General features: G+C 39.8%; 1 protein-coding gene across 9 annotated transcripts in view; it reads left to right on the top strand.

The window, feature by feature from the left end:
* Positions 1-17,670, top strand: part of BCAS1 (brain enriched myelin associated protein 1) — a 92,106-nt gene extending 74,436 nt beyond the window's left edge. For 6 of the 9 annotated variants that reach the window (XM_034786948.1, XM_034786943.1, XM_034786945.1 and 3 more), the window contains 3 exons: positions 4,001-4,066; positions 9,547-9,798; positions 16,691-17,670. In XM_034786948.1, coding sequence (XP_034642839.1) covers positions 4,001-4,066; positions 9,547-9,798; positions 16,691-16,765 — 393 coding nt within the window. In that variant the 3' untranslated portion in view covers positions 16,766-17,670. The remainder of the gene's footprint in view (positions 1-4,000; positions 4,067-9,546; positions 9,799-16,690) is intronic. The other 3 variants (XM_034786947.1, XM_034786950.1, XM_034786951.1) reach the window with 2 other exon arrangements.
* Positions 17,671-20,702: the final 3,032 nt, after the last annotated feature.

Here is a 20,702-nt window from a genome sequence, read left to right on the forward strand (position 1 = left end):
AGACAGGTTCCCCTGCAATCATATGATTCCAATCCCAAGGAATCCATTCTCCCTCAATTCACCGTGAGTGAGAAGACTGTAATAACAGTCAGGGGACAGAGTGGGGGACAGGGGGACGTGGTGCTATTCTACTCAAACCAAGTTTTGCCAAGAGCATAACCCTCAGTTACAAGTCCATAGTAGTTGGGCTTTTCGGCTAAAATTATGAGCATCAGTATGGCTAACATTCTTGACATTTAGAACTGTAAGGGCTAGAAATGTGTGGGGTTTTTTTTTTAATGAAATACTGTCACTTGGAGTAATTCGTAATGTCATAGATAATAAAAAAGCTGAAAACAGCTGGCAACTTAAAAACTGGACAGTAGAAGACTGCAGCGATGATTGAACCTGATGATATTCTGAACAAAAAGAGCGCTCAGCCATGCTTGTTGCTGTTTCTGTTGCTTCACACTGACTCAAAAGACATTCTAGCCCTCAGAATGATGTTTGGGGTTGTGTGTGCTAATTGTGTTGTATTGTGCTGGGAGAGTTGTACGGATTTGAGTGGGTGGTGGATAAGAAGTGTGTGCTGCCATGAGGGACTATATATGTTTGGGGTTATTGTGTTGCTGTGTGGTTGGTTGTGATGGTGTGTCCTGCAGAGGGGTTGTGCTGGCAGATTTATGTTGGTTTGTATGAGTGGCAATTGGGCCCCCAGCTGTACAGTCTCCCTCATACAACCAATGAAATTGTTGCATGCAAATTAGCTATAGAGAAAGGGTGGTGTTCGGTTGAGTTACCTCTGATATCATAATGGTCTTGGACTCTTAGCATGGCGTAGCTGTACACCATACCTGTACATCACACAGATGTAATTTGTGAAATATAAATGTCTGAGAACTAAACGTTGGACAGTAACAGACCATGAAACCCAGTTATGATTCAATCTGGTGATATTCTGAGCGAAAAGTGCTTCTCAACCATGCTTATAGCTGTTCCATCATTCCACACTAACTCACACATTTTAACCTTCAGAGTGACTCAGAGAGAGCCAATCCTAAAACCTTGTTATGTAGAGTAAATACAACAACACCTACTGGAGTCACTAGGGAAGGGCTGGTAGGATGCATCACCAAGTACTGACTCACTCCAACCCCTTATAACAATATTAAACATAAAGGAATGTCAGCATTATTTTGCTTGAACTATAGGCCACATCTGTAATCAAGCATGGATGCAAAATCCTGTCCTGCTACTCAGGCTTAATTGATCAAAACAAGTATGTATCATATGCCATGAATATCTGCAGATATTATGAGGAAACTTTTGAACAGTATAAAATTTCTCTCTTTTCTCTGACCACAATGAGTGGAGCTATAAACCTGAGGTCAATGGAAAAGCTGGGATTGAGTTCTTGTCTATGTGGGGGAAATGGACTGGCATACCTCAATGACTATTAGCCAGGATGGGCAGGGAAGGTGTCCCTAGCCTCTGTTTGCTAGAAGCTGGGAATGGGTAACAGGGGATGGATCACTTGATGATTACCTGTTCTGTTCATTCCCTCTGGGGCACCTGGCATTGACCACTGTTGGAAGACAGGGTACTGGGCTAGATAGACCTTTGGTCTGACCCAGTATGGCAGTTATGATGTTCTTACGTTCTTACCTATTCCAGAAAAACTATTCTGCTATAGCTATTCTGGTATAATTTAGATATTCTGGAATAACTCCCCCATGTGGACATTATTCTGAAATAGAAAAGTGATTTTATTCCAGAATTATTAATCTGCTTCAGAAGCAAAGTAATTATTCTGGAATAAAGTCACATTTTGTTTCAGAATGGAGTGCTCATGTGGGGAGTTATTCCGGAATAACTATACCAGTCAATTTCCCAGTGTAGACAAGTCCTTAGTAACAGCTTCCTCTTAAGTATAGATATAGGTATTTTACACTGACCCAATTCTGACAGTCATTACTCACAAAAGTGTAGCCTGTATTTAGCAAAGCTGTTCCCTGTCCCCACCCTGTCCACTATCTTGTCATGGTGACCCGCCTTCCTTGTCATGGAAACACTTTCAAAAGCCCATCAATAGCAACCCTAAATTGGTTAAGGTGGGACACAAGAAAAGAGCACTTAGTTAGGGTGAGGTCTTCAGGTAAAACTTCCATTGAAACAAATGTGAATTTTCCCTGGGTAAGGATTGTAGGATTTTGGTGGGCAACCTGCGGCCTACAGCCCACTCCGCTTCCCGCAGCTCCCATTGGCCAGGATCAGCAAACTGCAGCCACTGGGAGCTGCGGGTGGCTGTGCCTGCAGATAGTCAATGTCGACAAACTGTCTTGCAGCCCACCAGCAGATTATCCTGACGGGCCGTGTGGGGCCCGCGGGCTGCAGGTTGCCCACCACTGATTTAGCCCATAGTTAACTATGCTCCACTGATAATTAGTAGTTTGAATTCTGAGAGATTACTGAAGGTTTGTTAAAGTTATTCTTCTTTCCTATGTATAAAAGGCAGTAGAGTGGCTCCTATTTTGGTAAACTTACTTATTGTTAAAATTCATCTTAAACATATATGAATAAGAGTCACTGAAATAGAAATGCAAACTCGATCTTATCGCTATACAGTCGTCATATACCATAGACTAGGGTACTAACCTGTAATGTAACAAAGATCACACAGTGCTTCCTCTCTCCCATTTCTTCAACCTTTCCCACAGGTAACAACCATTCTTAATATAACTAGGTAATTGATCAACCAAGCCAAGACATGTTCCTAAAAGAATAATGCCTTCCCCAAATTTGGTTACCCATAATAAACCCCTTTAAAATCTTTAGCTTTGGAACAAACTCCTATTTAGTATTGATTTTCAACAGCTAGAGAGAAAAGAAAAGAATCATACACCAAAAAGAGATCTTTGCTACGAGATTGCACTCAGGATTGAGCTGATAATGTTGTATTGCAAGTGATAAATCTACAAGCTGCAGAAAACCACAAATCCGCTTAGTCTATCTTTAGAGCAAAAGTCACATCCTTTCATTGTTTTCATTGCACTTATGCAATGAAAAATGACATTCAAGCTCGGGAACTTTGAAATACTGGGGTTCACTTTATGCTTTAATACTCCATGGCTAAACAAATCGCAACAGAATACCATGTTATATTATTGGAAACAGAACCCAATCAGACACTTTGACCTATTTTTACATTGTTCTAGTAATTTTTTTAAGTATTAAGTCCAACCTAAAACCTAACCCAAATTTTAATTAATCCTTTTGTCATATCCATCCATAAAACTAATTATATATTATATAAAAATATGGGGACATCGGATCATTCTTTTAAAATGTAATTCAGAGTCAAGGTTTACTTTGAACATGTTGCCTGTGCTACAGCCTCAGGGTCTACTTTGATTATTCTGGCCAAGAAGAGCTGAGGCCAAGAAAGGTTGTTGCCTATATGCACATGCTCCTTTGAGAGTTAAGGCATAAAACAAAATATGTAATTTGGGGTGGGAAATGTAGAGCAATGGTGAAAATGTGCAAATCTCAACAGGTTTTAATTGTCAACCGCAGCTTTAAGCACATATGTAGAAATAAAGTACAAGTACAACCTCTCAAGAGGATAATCCTATAAGGCGAGTTGTCTCAGAGCTGTGAGCCAGAATCACGTCCCTAGTTAACTTTGATGGCAGGGATGATAGCACCATCCATCCCACTCATCATACTGCACAATCATCAGTCCAGTGAGACGCTGTTCATATTGTACAGCCCTCAACAGGAAAATTGCCTTCCAAAAGCCTACAGTGCTGCATTGAAATACATATGCAAAAATTTACCTTGGTGATACAGTCATCGAAGGAGACCCATTTCAATAGTGTTTGCAGACAGTTTGAGATGGGATGGTTTTGTTTTGCGTTTATGCTGTTAGGAATGATGTGCTTAAATGAAGCCTTTAGACTTTTGATTTAATATTGAATCTATGCTTAAAGCGTGGAAGACCTATATTCCTTTGTTATTTTAGTCAGTCAAAAATGATGGAGGGGCTACCAGCTCAGAAGAGGTAAATGGGCCAGACCCCAGTCACCAAGTAAGTGTTTGGATTTATTCATCTCTTGGTGATGGGTTTCACTGTAGCTTATTTCCCACTTAATTATCTGATTGGCTTTTTAGTACAAAAAATCACGGATTGTAAAAAGATGGTATCATGTCCATGGAATTTCTTCCATTCATTGTTGCTTAATAAGGATGAATGAAGGTTAAAAAAAAATTCATGTTTTTCATTTTCATAATAATTAGTAAAATGAACCAATTTTTATAATCTATTTTCCTTTACAGCCTTTATGCTATTTGTTTACTTTTGCACTTCAATCACCTTGGACAGTGAAATTAACCAGATATCTTTTGAGTCGGTTATTTTCTAGAGCATCACATGCACTATTGGAGAGAGATTATTTTCCAACAAACACTATGGAAGAAGAGTTAAATTTAAAGTAAAAACTTTCACTGAAATTTAACAAAAATCAGGAAAACATTTCTTTGTTTTGTTTTTCTTTAAACAAAACCTAAAGCATGAGCCAAAACTACCCAATCGTGTCCCTTTATATTCCTTATTGTGCCAAGATTTCTTTATAAAATCACTGACTTTTCTAGTAGAAATTCAAAAGCTGTGATCTTCCCTATGAGCCAGATCCTCGGCTGGTGTAAATCAGCAGACCTCCATTTAAGTCACTGGAGCTAAATCAACTGACACTAGCTAAAGATCTGGCCACGTATGGACTGTTATGGTTTTCTGTAACTCAGTAGCAAAATTAAAGCTGTGATGAAAATTGACCTATCAGACCTTCTTTCTTCATTCTCATTTTTATCATCAGGAAAGTGTTTTTCTGTTGTGTAACATCCGCTGATAGTTTAAGCTAATCTTAGCTGATGGTTCTCTTATAGAGATCACAGAAGATACCAGGTCTGATTCTGAAATCTTTACTCTTATAAGCTAACAATTCTTTACTTACAATGAGACTTCTCAGATGACTACCGTCCTGGGCTCATAGTCTATACTTTTTTCTTTTTCTTTCCCTTTTTTTTTTTTTAATTGTCAGTTGCTATCAATTACCTACCATATTTCTAGAAAAAACATGTATGTATTGGGCCTGATTCTCCTCTCACTTGCACTGAGGAGAATCAGTCCATTGTTCACTTTATTTTAATTGTTTTGCCTGTTTTTAACTGGTTATGCTAGTGTATCAAACAACTGCCTTAATTTATCTTTTGTAGCTTTTCTTGGAATGCTCTGATTCCATTTCTCTCTTCATTACTGACATGTTGTATGTGAAATAACTGCATTAGGGGACAGATCCAGGGCTCGATGAAGTCAGCAGGAAGCTTTCTACTGACTTCAAAATCTTTGGATCAAGCCTTAGTAAAACATGACAGGAAAAATACTATCCTGTTAATCTTTTTTATTACTTTTTTCCGTGGGAGTAAATTAACTCCAAAAGAGGTAATGCGGTTTGTCAGATGCAGATCAACCTTTAAAATGAGAAACATTAACATGGTTCATTATTCATAGGTTTCAGTTTGTATTTCCTGATGTCACTCCCATCAATATTAAATGTGTCAATTTCCTGCCTTTCAAGATTAATATGAAACATCTCAAAGAGATTATCTGATTGTTTTCTGCTTTGTCTGAAAAAAATATTACCGATATTGTTTAAAGTGTTTTTTCTGAGTAACATCAAAGGCCAAAATCTGCTTGCTACATTTATCAGAACAGTCCCATTGAAGCCAGTTTGGATTTGGCCTGAAAAACTACAATAACTATCAGGAACTCACACAATTGAATAAACATGATAGGACAGAATCTGCCCTAACTTTACAACCTGTATGATCCCATTGATTTCATAGGGTGTTTATCAGGGCTAGACTCTGTCCTCACATCTTGGAACTTAGTCCTAGTTTGCACTTAAAACTTAGGTCAACATAGCCGTGGTGCTCATGTGCGTGGAAAAATCCACACCATTGACTGTTCTAGCAATGCTGACCTAATCCTGATATAGATGCAGCTTGGTTGATGGAAAAATGCTTCTATTCTACCATCACTTGGGGAGGTGGAATTCCTACAATGATGGAAGCAATTATACCATTATATACCTGTAGGGTGGACATGACCTCAGACACATCCCATGTTGTAGTGCAGGAATCTTTGTACTTTGATTATTTCTAGTTGTTCATGCAGGTCTACGAATCCACTAAATAGTGACATTTCAAAAAGCAATCTATGGCAAATAAGAGGGACAAGTATCTTGTCAAACAAAGCAGGAGGCGAGCAAATGAGTGCTTCTTGTTTGACATGGAAATTAGTCAGAATAAGGATAGACAGAATTAAATTTGGTTTTATGCAGCACTTTTCCTTGCATTCTTTGCACCCCCAGAAACCCGATTTGTAAGTTTTGGGTGCCCACAGAACACATAAAAATCAGCTCTTTTACCCTATATGCAATTATTTACAAGATACAGTGTTGGTGTAGATAAATCCGGCAGTTGCTGAATAGCTCTGAGTTTGCCTTAAGAATATTCTTTTTTCCTAAGAGACACAGCTGGCCTCAGTATGGTGTATAATGCCGTTGCTGAAACCGCATTATAAACCCAATTATAACTCCAAATTTGATGGGTCGTCTTATGTGCCACAGCAGAATGAGGGAATTCCAGAGAAATGATATAGGTTTGATTTTATATAAAGGTTGAGAAATCAGTATACAAGCAAGCAATACACAGACATACTACCTCCCCAAAAGAAAAGGAACAAGGGTTCACAGTTGAAAATAAAGACAATATTATAACTGAGGCCCTGTCTATAAGTACAGCACTGCAGCAGCGCAGCTGTACCAATACAGGTGCAGCTGCAGCGCGTCTGGTGAAGACTCGACTCTCTATGCTGACAGGAGAGACCTCTCCCGTCAGCATCATAAAACCACCTCCGCCAGCAGCAGAAGCTGTGTTGTGACATAGCGCTGTGCACATGAGTGCTTATGTCTTTATACCTTATGTTGCTGGGGGAGAGGGGGGGATTTCACACCACTGTGTGACATAAGTTATGCTGACATAGGCTGTAGTGTAGACATAGCCTTAGTCAAGGAATTAAGTTGTTCAATCTTAAACAGCAGGGGAATTGGCATGGATATAGAATCAAAGGTTCTCTAACCTGCAAGATTTTGGTGTGAGCAGTACATATATAGCAAGGATGTAGAGAAACTGGAACAGATCCAGAGGCGAGTCACGAAGATGATCAAAGGGATGGACTGCAAGCTATATAAGCAAAGGCTGAAGGAACTGGGTACGTTTAGTTTGGAGATTAAGAGAGGACAAATACTTGGAAGGCTGCCTTAAAAAATGGAGAAAAGTTCTCTCTTGTCACAGAGGGCAGGACAAGAGGCAATGGGTTCAAACTACACCATAGCAGGTTTAGGCTCTGTCTACACTACAGACTTTACAGCGGCACAGCTGTACCACTGCAGCTGTGCTGTTGTAAGGTGTCCCATGTAGCTGCTCTATGCTGCCGGGAGAGAGCTCTCCTGTCGGGTTAATTAAACCACTCCCAATGAGCAATGGTAGCTATGTCAGTGGGAGAGCGTCTCCCACCGACAGCGCTGTCCATACAGGCACTTTTGTCGGTGAAAGTTATTTCGGTCAGGGGGGCGAGGTGTCTTTTTTTCCACATCCCTGACCGTCAAAAGTTTTATTGACAAACATGCTAGTGTAGAGATAGCCTTAGATTAAATCTCAGAAAAGACTTCCTAACTGTAAGAACAGTAGGACAATGAAATGGACTGCCTAACGAGGTTGTCGATGCTCCTTCACTGAGGTTTTCAAAAGAAAGCTGGATAGCCATCTGTCTTGGATAGTTTAGGCACAACAAATTCTGCAGTCTTGGCAGGGAGTTAGACTAAATGAGCCTTGTGGTCCCTTCGAACCTTATGATTCTATAATGAAAAGGAAAGAGGGACTTATGTGAAATTGACCAGCTGTAGTATTGCCAACCCCAGGAATTCAAAAATCATAAATCAGGCCCCAAAATTATGTGACGAGCTTAAAAATCATGAGGGTTGGTTTTTTTAATAATAGATTTGGAGTTCTTTTTCTTTGTCTCCTGGTTTTTGAGCCTTTAGAGCAGGGGTCGGCAACCTTTCAGAAGTGGTGTGCCGAGTCTTCATTTATTCAGTCTAATTTAAGGTTTCGCGTGCCAGTAATACACTTTAATGTTTTTAGAAGGTTTCTTTCTCTAAGTCTATAATATATAACTAAACTATTGTTGTATGCAAAGTAAATAAGGTTTTTAAAATGTTTAAGAAGCTTCATTTAAAATTAAATTAAAATGCAGAGCCCCCCGGACTGGTGGCCAGGACCCGGACAGTGTGAGTGAGTGCCACTGAAAATCAGCTCACGTGCCGCCTTCGGCACGCGTGCCATAGATTGCCTACCCCTGCTTTAGAGTTTATACTTCGAAGTTTCTCTGTAACCATGATAGCTAAAGACTTACTTTGTTTTTAATGAAAGCTGATATTCTCCTGTAATCACATGATTCCAGGATATGGAGCTTTAAGAAAATCAACCACTACTATGAGACTCACAATAAAATCAGAAGAGTTGGCAACACTGCAATTTGTTAAACCATGGGAGCATCTTCAGGCTGCAAGGGCCAAATTTGCAGATGGCCTAAATACGTAATTTGTAGGCTCCACTACCATGATTCTTTTTAACTGAATAAATAAGTCAATATAGTTTTGACAAGTCTTATATGATGCAAAAAGAAATTTCCATTTGCAAGCAAATGTTTTAGCACAAATGTAACCAGTAATCTACAACCACAGAAACTGACAGAATCATCATGTTATTTTATTTGTTCTTCAAATCTGAATCTTGATTTGTGAACTTTGACCCTATCTACTTGTTTTCTCAATTTGAGTTCTTACCTTCACTGTATTTGTCTGCTCTGTAATGTTGTTTGTGTTTTAAGGAATTCACAGTGTCTCCTTTTGCAATTCCATGCAGCATTTTCTATGGCACTGGACTTCCTTGGCCAAATCATGGCTTGTTAATCACCTGGTGGAGTATTGTAATTTTATAGACGGGATATTTTTACCTCTGCTTTATGTGCCCTGCTACCTGTCTTTATCACTCCGTCCCTTGCACTTTCAAGCTTCTATGGTGACTTTGCAGCTTGGGATACAGAGACGGTTATATCTTTGCAGCTGTGAGAGCATGCATGTAATTCTCTATATCTATAAATATACGGTCTTTTCTTTTTTTAAATCACGTGCCGCTGCCTGCTGAAGAAGCTTCACTGTCGAAATATATAAAAATAAAGGCTATGCAGAAAGGGTCTGATCCTCAGTCTTTACTCACATAAGTGATCTCAGTCTCATTGGGGCTACTGTCCTAAGTAAAGGCTGCTGAATCAGGCCCAAGCTCTGTATGTTGGAGGTGGCCTTTGATTTTTACTATATTTATGAACCTCCTGCCAAAATGTTTATATTTTCCACTAAAAATAACCATTGTTTGAAACTGCTTTAGACATCAGGCTCCACAGAGAGGCCAGTCGCCCCAACGGAAAGTGAACCTGTGGGCCAGAAGAGCAAGGAGAGTTCAAAAGACAAAACGTCTACAACAGAGCTGAGCAAACAGGAAACCCAAGATCAGCAAGACTCCAGAGAACAGCAAACCACAGCCACCGACTCAATCCAGAATGGAGGGGACACTGCGAAGGACTCCCCCCTCAAGAAAATGGAGAAGAGACAGTCATTTGGAGGCTTTTTTAAGGGCTTAGTACGTTAAATTAACTTTTGCTTTTAAATCGTGATTCCGCTGATTTAAATGACGACCCTGCAAGCTGCCTCCTGTGAGCAGACCCCTGCACTGGTACATGCTATTAACTTCAATGGGGTGGCACTGGAGTTCACTTACATGGAGCAGCTTGCAGGATCAGGCCCTTACGGCAGCACATTTTCAGCCAGAGGCAGGGGAAAATGGGAACACAGCTGCCAATCAACATTAGAGCAGGTGGAAGATATCTTGGGAACATGTGCATGGATTTTTCTTTGCCACTTTATTTTGTGGCATTTCACACCCCTGAAATTTAGATTTTTGGGGAAAATGTTGTTGACTGAACATCTGAACTCTCATGAGCTTGGGGAATGCCAACGAGTCTAGTGCTTGTTCGGGGTATACAATGGGTATGGCGCCTTCTGCTTCCCTTCTCTCACCCATCTAGTGAGGCCTTGGCGAGCAAGGTTGTTGTAGTTGTGTTGGTCCCAGGATATGAGAGAGACAAGGTGGGTGAGGTAATATCTTTTATTAAGTCCCCCCGAAGAACGACAATGTAGGTAAAACAAGACAATCACTAAGCTCTCAAATGAACTGACACAGAAAAAAATGATCAGACAGAAATACCCTATCACCTGCGGGTAAACGCTTTTTACAAAACCATCACTCTCCATATCTGACCTCTCAGTCCTCATCCTCAAAGAAAAGCTGCACCACACCTGTGCAGTTTTAGTGTGGGAGCTAAAATTCATAACTTTGCTCGACATTAAAAGTCATGAACAGAGACACTGATTTTATGTCTCATTACAACAATCTGCAGTCTACTAATCCTCCTTCGTCCTATGACTGCAGAGGTGTTCATTGCCCACTTCATTGTGAATAGTCTCTTGCAACATGTGTTAACTCCTTATGCTTAACAATCTGTCCCACCTTGTATTTAGCTAGGAGACTCTGATTACATTTCCCGGACCTGAAGAAGAGCTCTCTGTAGCTCAAAAACATCTCTTTCAGCAGCAGAAGTTGGCCCAATAAAAGATATTACCTCACCGACATTGTCTCTCTCATGGTGAGCAATGCAAAAGCTAGTTCACAGATAGCCACTTGCCTCTGTTAAGATGCCTTCTCTCTAAACAACCAATGTCAGGAACAGAGGAGTCAAGCATTTTCTAGTAGCTTTTCATAAAATCAATTGGCAGGAAACAACTTGTTCCGCTCTCCCTACCACAACAGAGAGACTGAGTACAACATGCTATGGGATCACTCCTGACTTCAAACCCTCATCCAAGGCTAGCCACATCTTTTTACATCCTAAATGGACATCGCCAAGAATACCCAGTGGTGGGAAGAACACAAAACGATGAGGCCACCTTATCTGTAATGAATCTGGTTGTGAGAGGTTATTTAAAACTTTTTTTCCCCCGGGCTCTGCTCATAAAGTGACTAGGAAAGAAAATAAAACAGAGCCAACCACCACTGCCCAGAAGAGGAAAAAGCAAGTAGAACAGAATTTAAATTGACACTGATTTGAAAACTAGCCCTTTTAGAACATTAGGTTATAAAGTTAAGCTGTTGTTCAGAACAATATGACTCATTTTGTGGCAGATGTTTTTCCACATCATAAGGAGTGTTTGATTTACATTCATTTCACAGAATTGTGATCTATCCTACACTGTGCTATTTGCATTACAAAAAAATTTGTATATTGGCGGGGGAAGGAGAAGGAAAGAAACTTAACTCTTTCTGCATGATCTCTTCATAATAATGAAGCCACTTACAATTTTTTTTTCCTGTTTAACATATATGTATCATTTAGAGGCCTTGAGTGAAATCCTGGCCTTCTTAAAATCTGGGATGATTTTGCCATTGAAATCAGTGGAGCCAAAATTTCACCCCAGATGTTCAGGGATGCTAAGTACTAATAATTTCTATTGATTTCCATTCATCTGCAGCCAGTGCTTAATTTGTGCTGGGGCTTTCCAGGGTTGAGCCCCAACACCTCTAGGCTTGGCAGTTCATAGCCCCAGCACCACTGTGCTTGCCGCATCAGTTATTAAAGTAAAAAATTGCTTGAGCCCCAGTACCTCTTTCATTACAAATTAAGCACTATCTGCAGCTCCCACTGAAGTCAAGGGTAGGTCCTGTTGCTCAGCATCCTCTGGGAGAAGCAGGACCTTGTTTATACCTACTGTTTGTATCTTGTACAAACTGGTCCCAGTTATTAGACATGTGCTCCTGAGTGCGTGTGTACTTTCCCAAATCTGTGTGCAAGTCCCCAATATGCACAAGTATGTAAATGTGTGTGTGTGCACCACATGACTGACAAGCATACAGTGTACTCACGTGTCTGGAAAACTCGACTCATATTATGTATATTTGTAACCAATCCCACTTTGGCCAACAGTAGGGTTTGAACCTGGGATCTTCTGGTGTAAAACCATGAACTTCTATTGCTTGAGCTAAACGATTTAGCTGGTAGCTGTAGTAGATTTGTTAACCTCTTATGTGAACTGAGTAGAGGGCGTCCTCACATGGGTTACAAGTTGACCAGGCAAATATTTACTACCTCTATTGTTTCTAGAGATAATGGAGAATTTCTTGGTTTGAATTCTGCAGAAATTAAATACTGTGGGCCAAATACCAATGTCTTTTCTTAGGCTATGTCTACACTACCCGCCTGAATCGGCGGGTAGAAATCGACCTCTCGGGGATCGATTTATCGCGTCCTGACGGGACGCGACAATCGATCCCCGAATCGACGCTCTTACTCCACCAGCGGAGGTGGGAGTAAGCACCATCGACGGGAAGCTGCAGAGGTCGATTTTGCCGCCATCCCTACAGCGGGGTAAGTCGGCTGTGATACGTCGAATTCAGCTACGCTATTCGCGTAGCTGAATTTGTGTATCTTAAATCGACCCCCCCCTGTAGTGAAGATGTAGCCTTAGTCAAAATTCTCAGTGAAGTCAATGAGTGAGAAAGGGGTTCTGTATTTGTAGACAATAGTTCTTTATTTTGTATTGTGTCATTCATACAAGCTGCACCAGAAACTTTTCATACAGCTAGGCCATGTCTACACTAGCACTTATGTCAGCAAAACTTTTGTCGCTCATGAGTGTAAAAAAAACCACCTTCCTGAGCAACAAATTTTGCTGGCATAAGCACTCATGTGCACAGCACTGTGTCAGTGGGAGACGCTCTCCCGCCGACATAGCTACCACCTCTCGGTGAGCTGGTTTTATTATGTTGACAGGAGAGCTCTCTCCCATTGGCATAACATGGCTACATGAGCGCTCTTCCAATGGCACAGCTGTATTGGTACAGTTGTGCCGCTGTAAGCTTGTAAGTGTAGACATGGCCTTAAATAGCTACAGCGTTAGAATAATTGCAAAGAGATTAGGAGGCAAACAAGAGAATATGTTTTTATATAAGAGTCAGTGAGGCAGGAGGATGTCTCAGACACAGAGCAGAGAAGGCTTTTGCACCAAGAGAGATGAGATTGTGTGCAGAGAAAGAGAGGTGGATATTGCTACAAGCAAGTAAAGTGAAGGGAGAATAGAAATAGAGATTCTCGGAGATATTTTTCTTTGCTACTTTGTATTTCTCATGCCTGATATGAATTTGGCCATGCAGTGCATCATTTTCTGTTGCATTAACAAAGCCCTAACATACTCTGGTATCTTTCCTTTTTCGTGAGCAGAATAACTCCTTTTTATATGTATGTATATAGTGGAAAGGTTTTAGATTTATAGTTTATCTGGCCAGTTGGCTAGCTCTTCAACTGGGAAAGCCAATCCACTACCAGATCTTGCTGCACAGAGGAGATGGATGTTTTGACCTCTCCAATCAGGAAGAATATTCAGCATTTAAAACAGAAGTGTTCCCCAGATTGAAATATTTGACAGCATACTATCACTCCTTCATACATTTATGTCTCAACTTTTTATCCATGTCTAAGGAAGTCAATCCTCAATCCTTCCAGAGACCAACACTTTACAAAACAACAATGATAGTTCTGAGGAGACCAAACCAAAATAAGTGGCAAAGTCCACACCACAAATTGTAATAGTTAAACTCAGAGTATTAGACTATACATAAGCCAATCATAGTATCCTCCATTCAAAGTATCAGTCCAGAAATCTGGTAACAGCTTCTCTGATAAAGTGCTGAGCTCTGGACTGATAAAATGGGGATAGAAGATATTTTAGCAGATATAGAGGTTCTCTAGACCTTACTTGTCTCCATACTCCATTGTGCATTTTCATCGGCAAAGTCCACTGGATTGTCCCTTTAATTCTGGCCAGCTGTTTTAAAAAACACTCTGCCCTGAAACCATTGATTCTTCTGGAAAAGGATAGTAGATAATGTTTTCACCCCTCAGCTCACAGAGTAGTATAAAGGGAACGGAATGTGCAGGGATGCACTAGATTAGTTGAGATCAGGCATCTGTTCCTAGCTACTAGTGGAACAGATTATGCTATTAGACAAAATTACAGCACCAATAGCATTGGTCTGTCAGAGAACAAGGGTCATTGACTATCTGAACTTCATTGAAAGAAGCTACACAATTCTGTGTCTGTTACATAAGCAAAAGAGGAATTCACAACATAATAAAATGCAAAGGAATTTAGGGTAGAGTGAGAATCAGGAAAATGTACATTTACTAAAGCTCGAGATTAATGGCTGATTTTCAGAAATAGGACAACTCAAAATGAAATAAATGGAAACTGTGGGTATTCCACACATGAAAACATTCTCGGGAACTATCTGCATCGGGATCTTCGGTACAGTGTGCATGGAGGCAATGCTTTTGTTGAGTGCGCTCTGAATCAGAACTGCCATTCTATCACTACATTCCTGTCCCGCACTTAGAACAGATACAATCCAAATTAAATGTGTTCCAGGTTAGCCCTCAAAGGGGTTGCACAGGAATAACTGAGAGCAGAGTTTGGACCAATGGGAACCATGCCTACCCATGTATCTGAGGGCAGATCTGGAACTTGCTTATTAAAACAGAGGTATCAACACTTTGTTTCATAGACACAAGAGCCTTGAAAATTCTAGATAATAAGAATCACAGGCCAGCATCCTTTCCAGCTTCCAGTTTTATTTAGCAAGGCACTTTGAAAATGGGCACAGCGATCAGGATGCACTATAGGTGAACATTAATAAATGATGCTATTTGGCAAGTGTGCTAAGTTAGTCAAAATGAGTTCACTTCCCGCTTGCAGTTTTTATAGGAAATGGGGCAAACAATAGTATCTTATTTCTTAAGTTAATGTAGTCATGCATTGCACAGACACAGTTACAGTTGACAGACTTCAAGCTAATCATCTAACATTGGGAAATCTTTTAATTGATGTTCAGACTCTTTTCACTGGCTCAATTTGGAATGAATAGCTTGTTTTGTGTTGTTGATTTATAATTATGGTCAACTACCAATGTCGATGCGTTTAAAAAGACAGCTTGTGCTGCCTGCAGGGCATAACCAGTTAGAAGCCATCTAGTTCTAGACACAGTGGTTCAAATTCAACTTTGGTGTAAGCGGGTGCAACTCAGTTCCAATCACTGGAGTCGCACCTGCCTGCATCTGGGGCAACATAGATTGCACAGGATAAAACAGTGCCCTCTTTGGCCAACTGATGTGGTGGTGGTGACTTTTAAGGGCGGAGGGGTATTATGCTGCAATTTTTTAGAACAAGAAAAATAAAATGGCCAGCAGCCAACAGGTCATTACCATGGCCACGTGGATTAATGTCAAAGTATCAGCTGTTGCTTCACGAGCAAGGGGGAGGATTCCCTAACCATGCTTGTGAGACTAGTTTGGCTAGTCCTCCTTTCTCCCACTTCTCTGTGAAACTTTATGTCCCAGAGTGCCATTCTCCATGCATTATTGGTGCCACCCTGTGTGCACATCCTCTCCAGGCAATAGACCCACTGCTGAAGTTATGAGTGATAGAGGTCTAGATTTTCCAATAATGTACTAAATACACACAGTTAGACAGAATGGTAGGTATGGCTGCGTAAGCCTAGCTAACACATGGCACTGGTCTACTGCAGGAAATCTTGTAACCGGTTTTAAATCTGGTTCAGCTAAACAAAATTTTAAAACAGTTTAGCTGTGTAGTTTAGACATGAGTTTGGATTTAGACTGTTTAAGACGCCTGTCCTTCAGAATTATTCAACTGATTTTTGCATATTTCTATTTATTGTGCTGGTTTCAAGATGACTAAAAATGGGTCAGGACACCCCAAATCATCTAAAACTGGGTTCACAAAATGGCTTTAATGCTTGGAAAATTTTACCTAATGTAAGACAGAGCCATGTCTGTGTTGTGACTAGAGCTCTTGCAACTCAACCATGTTTCTTATAATCGGGACAGAGGAGTGTCATGAACGGTTACCGGAACAGTTGGGTTTGTAGTGTAGACAGGGTATTACAAATGCAAGATCATTATGACATTCAAATACCTATATATGTAAAGGCATTTAATGTTCCTTTAAACTGGGAGCAGAACTCCTAAGCCCATTTGAAGGGCTCCAGTATGGGTGCAGTAACCAGTTTGGACAATGATATTTTATTGAGAACTATTCTGGAACCCCAATAACATAGCATGGTTGGTTAGTGCAGTTCTCTGAAAACAATAACCAGAGAGAATGAGCAACAACCATGTTTAGGTATAGTTGTGGCTTGCACCATTTTTCTCCCATTGTGGGGAGTGGGCAGGTGTGGCTCCAGCTCTCAATAGTATTAAAAATTGATTAAAGGAGGAGAATTGAGGGGAGAAGAGAAGTAACATCAATGGAAATGTCTGTTTGCAAAGAACTAAAACATAATTGCAGATGTAATTGTTCTTCAGCATTGTTCAATTATTTTTACATTTCTATATATTCTTCCCCAGGGGCCGAAACGGATGTCTGATGCTGAAGTGCAAACAGATCCAGTGTCTATTTTACCTGCTGGAAAATCCAAGTAATGAATATGCTTGGCTGCTGAAGAATCAGCCACTCTCTATGAGCTCCCTTGCAGTAAAGATGTCTCATTATTTTCCTTTAAATGGCCGTCATCAAAAGAGGGCCATGCTGAAGGCTAAAGGCAATGTTTGTGTACATTTGAGGTGTATCATTTACAGAATTTGTTCATTAGATGTTAGTAAGTAACTGTAAAGGTCATTGAGAAACAATCTGTAATATTATAATTAAAGGGAGGTCATGTGAATGATTTTTAAGTCTATGGGGGTGAGAGGAAGTATAGGTGAGGTCAGCAAGTGGCAGTGAAAAAGATGAATAGCAGATAAAGTGCATGTGATGAAAGGAATGCAATTTTTGTGGCAAAGCAGTGAACAAAGAATTCTCAGCTACAGAGCTTTAAAGCAGTCATGAAAAAAAATCATATTTTGATAAAATTTATATTTAAAAGTAAATACCAACCAACCAACCCTTATGTAGTTTGTCATTATGCTGTAATTAGCAAGGTCTGGCGTATAATAGAATCAGTGGTTTAAGATTATGCTTCAGATTGGCCTGCATATTATTAATGTAAATTAAAAGGCTAAAATGCAAAGGCTTGAAATGATTTAAAGCACAGTTTCTTCCTTGACTTGGTGAGGTAGAATAACAAATACAAATACTTAAACTATTCATAAGCACAAGGGGGCGCTAGTATCTCCACTATACTAATTCAGAGGATGTATCTACAATCTTATGTTGTTAATGTTTTTCAGATTTAGAAAAAATAAAAACCTTAGTTGTTTTGTCAGTTACTCATCTCCATTCATATCTGTAATTAATCCTAATAAAAAGCAACCCTAAGACTGACCAGAATTCTCCCTGCTTTACTAAACTCTTGTAATAATCAGGGTTAATAAATTTTACAAATGATTTCAGATTTCTGTGGTTTATTAAACCCTTATATTAACTCAAACAGGGAACTGTGGGACTGACATTTTAATGCATAGTAGCATCTGAATGATAGATTATTAAATCATACATATAATCAATATACAACCAAATGTGTTTCCTTTTAAAAAAATAATCATTTGAATTTTTAGTCCTTAACTGAAGATCTTTATACAGGGACTCAGGTTGTCCCTGTTCTTTGATCATTGATATGGAAGCAAGGATAAATTACACATCCACACCATGCTTGGCTGTGGAATAAATATGTCATACTCCCTCAGTGCAAGAATCGATTAGAACTGAATTCAGATTTCAAACTTCAGTCCTTTCCAGACATCATCATTGTAGGTAGATGGATTCTGTAGCATCTGCAGAACTATATTCCTGATTAGTATTATGAAAGAAGAGGTGAAGAGATCTGTCTTTCTCATTAAGATCTTTTGTAGGTAGAAAATAATGCTTCAGTGGACCTCTCAAACCCATAGTCTTGCAACTGATGACCAAAACTAGCGCCAGCATCAGAAAGCTACATTGGTCTTTTAATAATTTCAGCCCTGTCTATTCTTCTCCCAACCACAATGGGCCTTTAATCTGATGTCATATATAGTGATATAAATCAAGAGTAATTGTAGAAAACCACTATATGCATCTTGGGCCTGATCCACAGCTTATTGGTTTTACATCTGTGTTATTCCATTGACTGCAACGAGTTAATTCTCATTTACACAGGTGTAAGTGACAGGAGAATCAGTCCTGTTATATCCAGGTTGATCAGATTTAAGTTAACGTCCCATTTTCTCACTGTTCCACTTCACACAGGAAAGTTTAATGTGGCACAAAACCAGCAATAAGCCTAATAGTTACACTGGTGCAAGGCCTGTTGATTAGTATAGCTGATCACAGTATAGCTGCAGCCACAATAGAGGTTGTACCAGAATAATTATTTCAGTTACAAAAAAACAAAACAAAACAAAAGGTCATTCCCCTAAGCTGACTTGTTATAAAAAGTCTGTGTGAAGGCCAGACCTTCCTTAGAAGAGAAATTTATCTCTACAATGGAATCAGGGAAGTGACTGCCACACAGAGCAGTATGAATAATGGATTTTTTTGGTTCACTGGCATTTTTAGGGGGGAAAAATCATTTCAGGTCTTTTTGGGGGGAGAGAGGTGGCGCAAATCAAAAATGTAAAAAAAAAATTGAACATTTTTGTTTCAACCAAATCTAAACATTTTATTTCCATCGCAACCTTTTTGAAGTTCAAAAAAGGCGAGAGCGATTGCAGATGACTTCATGCCACTGAGTGGCTAATACTGATGAAATAGTGGTTAGTTTCGGCAGGGCCCCGTTACACAGGAACTACCCCTTTCATTTGATTCCTCTCTGATAACAGGAAGATTACAAGCTTTGAAGAAGCAGCGTCAGCCTTCTCATAAAGCAGCACGACACGCTAAGAGGAAAAAAAGGTCGTAGGGGACGAATCCACCATTCAGTTGAGCTTCCTCGATCCCAGTGCCATGTTACTAAATTTAAATATTTTTTAGATGGTAGATGTTCACATAAAGTAAAGATTGAGGGCTTATATGGGAGGCAGGGCTTTGTTAAAGCCACAGCCAAAGACAAAGGGAAAGGATGCTAATGTTTCTTAGTTCCCAGACCAAAATACTGCACTGAACCCCAGTTGTCAAGAAATCACATGAAGAACTTTACTGAATCAGCTCTATCTTTATATTTAAGCTTTTGAATAGCAAACCACATTACATCAGAATATTGCAAAATATCCAGTGATCTTAAAGTAGAATTTTTAAAGAAATAAAATTTTAAAGCCAAAACTGCTGTCTAGGGAATAAGTAAACTTCCTAGGAAATGAGTTTAAATAAATAGCTGCCATTCGCATAAGAAATGCCTCCCTCCAACTGACAGTGATTTATGGACTGCCCTCCATAAAAGAGCTCATTCAACAGTTAAGTTGTTTTGCGCTCCACAGCCATGTGTTCTGCTCGTTACAGGATTAGTTTTCTTTCAGCCAGGCTATGCACTGGAAATGCAGAAAAACAATTAGATTCTTGTGAAGTTTCATGCTGCAGATTTTTCAACCTGCAAACAAATTCTCTCTTTGGAAACTGGCCAGGTGCCCAACTTTGTTAAACTAGAAGAGGCAAATAGTTGATATTTTCAAGCCTGGAACTGTCCTGAGCTGACTCAGTAGCACAACTTGAGTAAAACAATGTAATTTCCAGTGTCAAACAGTCTGATGTGGATTTTATGCAGAAATAGAAGCGGAATTTTAAAAACAGCCAAAATATGGAATTTGATTGTAGTGTTTTATTTCTGTACTAAGTATTGCCTAGAGACCTGTACAAAAACAGAGCCCCATTCTTTCCCCCATCTGTCTGGCTGCGTCTAATGGTTGTCTTTTGCCTTATATATAGACAACAAGACTTTGGGACAGAAAGCATCTTTTTGCTCTGTGTTTGTACAGCACCTAGCACAATGGGGTCCTGGTCCATGACTGTAGCGTGTAAGTGCTACAGGAATACAAATCAACAATTGTGCTAAGCACTGTACAGACACAGAAGAGTTCCTTGCCAAAGAGCATAAGCCCAGATCCACAAATGGCTGTTAACTTCCATTAAAATACTTTTGTAGATCTGGGCCATACAATTTAAACAGGCAAAGGGTGGGGAAAAGGAAGTGTCATTATCCCTCTTTTATGGATGGGAAACTGAGGCACAACAAAATTCAGACTGAGGGCTTTTGAAAATCTGACCCTAAGTGACTTGCCCAGGGTCCCTCAGGGAGTCTGCAGCTAGGAACTGAACTTGGTTTAAATGGGTTCTAGTTCAGTGCCGTTCCTGCAAGTTCCTTCTCTGATTGTAATGCCAGTAGCATTAATAACTCATTTTTTTCTCTGGCTTTCCCTACATGTGGGTCAAGAAGAGGAAGACTTATTTGTGACTAGAGATCCAGATAAAGTTCTGTTGATGCGTATATTTTAAAAAGTTCATGTTGTCCAG

The sequence above is a fragment of the Trachemys scripta genome, chromosome 12 (genome assembly GCF_013100865.1).
Source record: "Trachemys scripta elegans isolate TJP31775 chromosome 12, CAS_Tse_1.0, whole genome shotgun sequence".
NCBI classification, from domain to species: Eukaryota; Metazoa; Chordata; order Testudines; family Emydidae; genus Trachemys; species Trachemys scripta.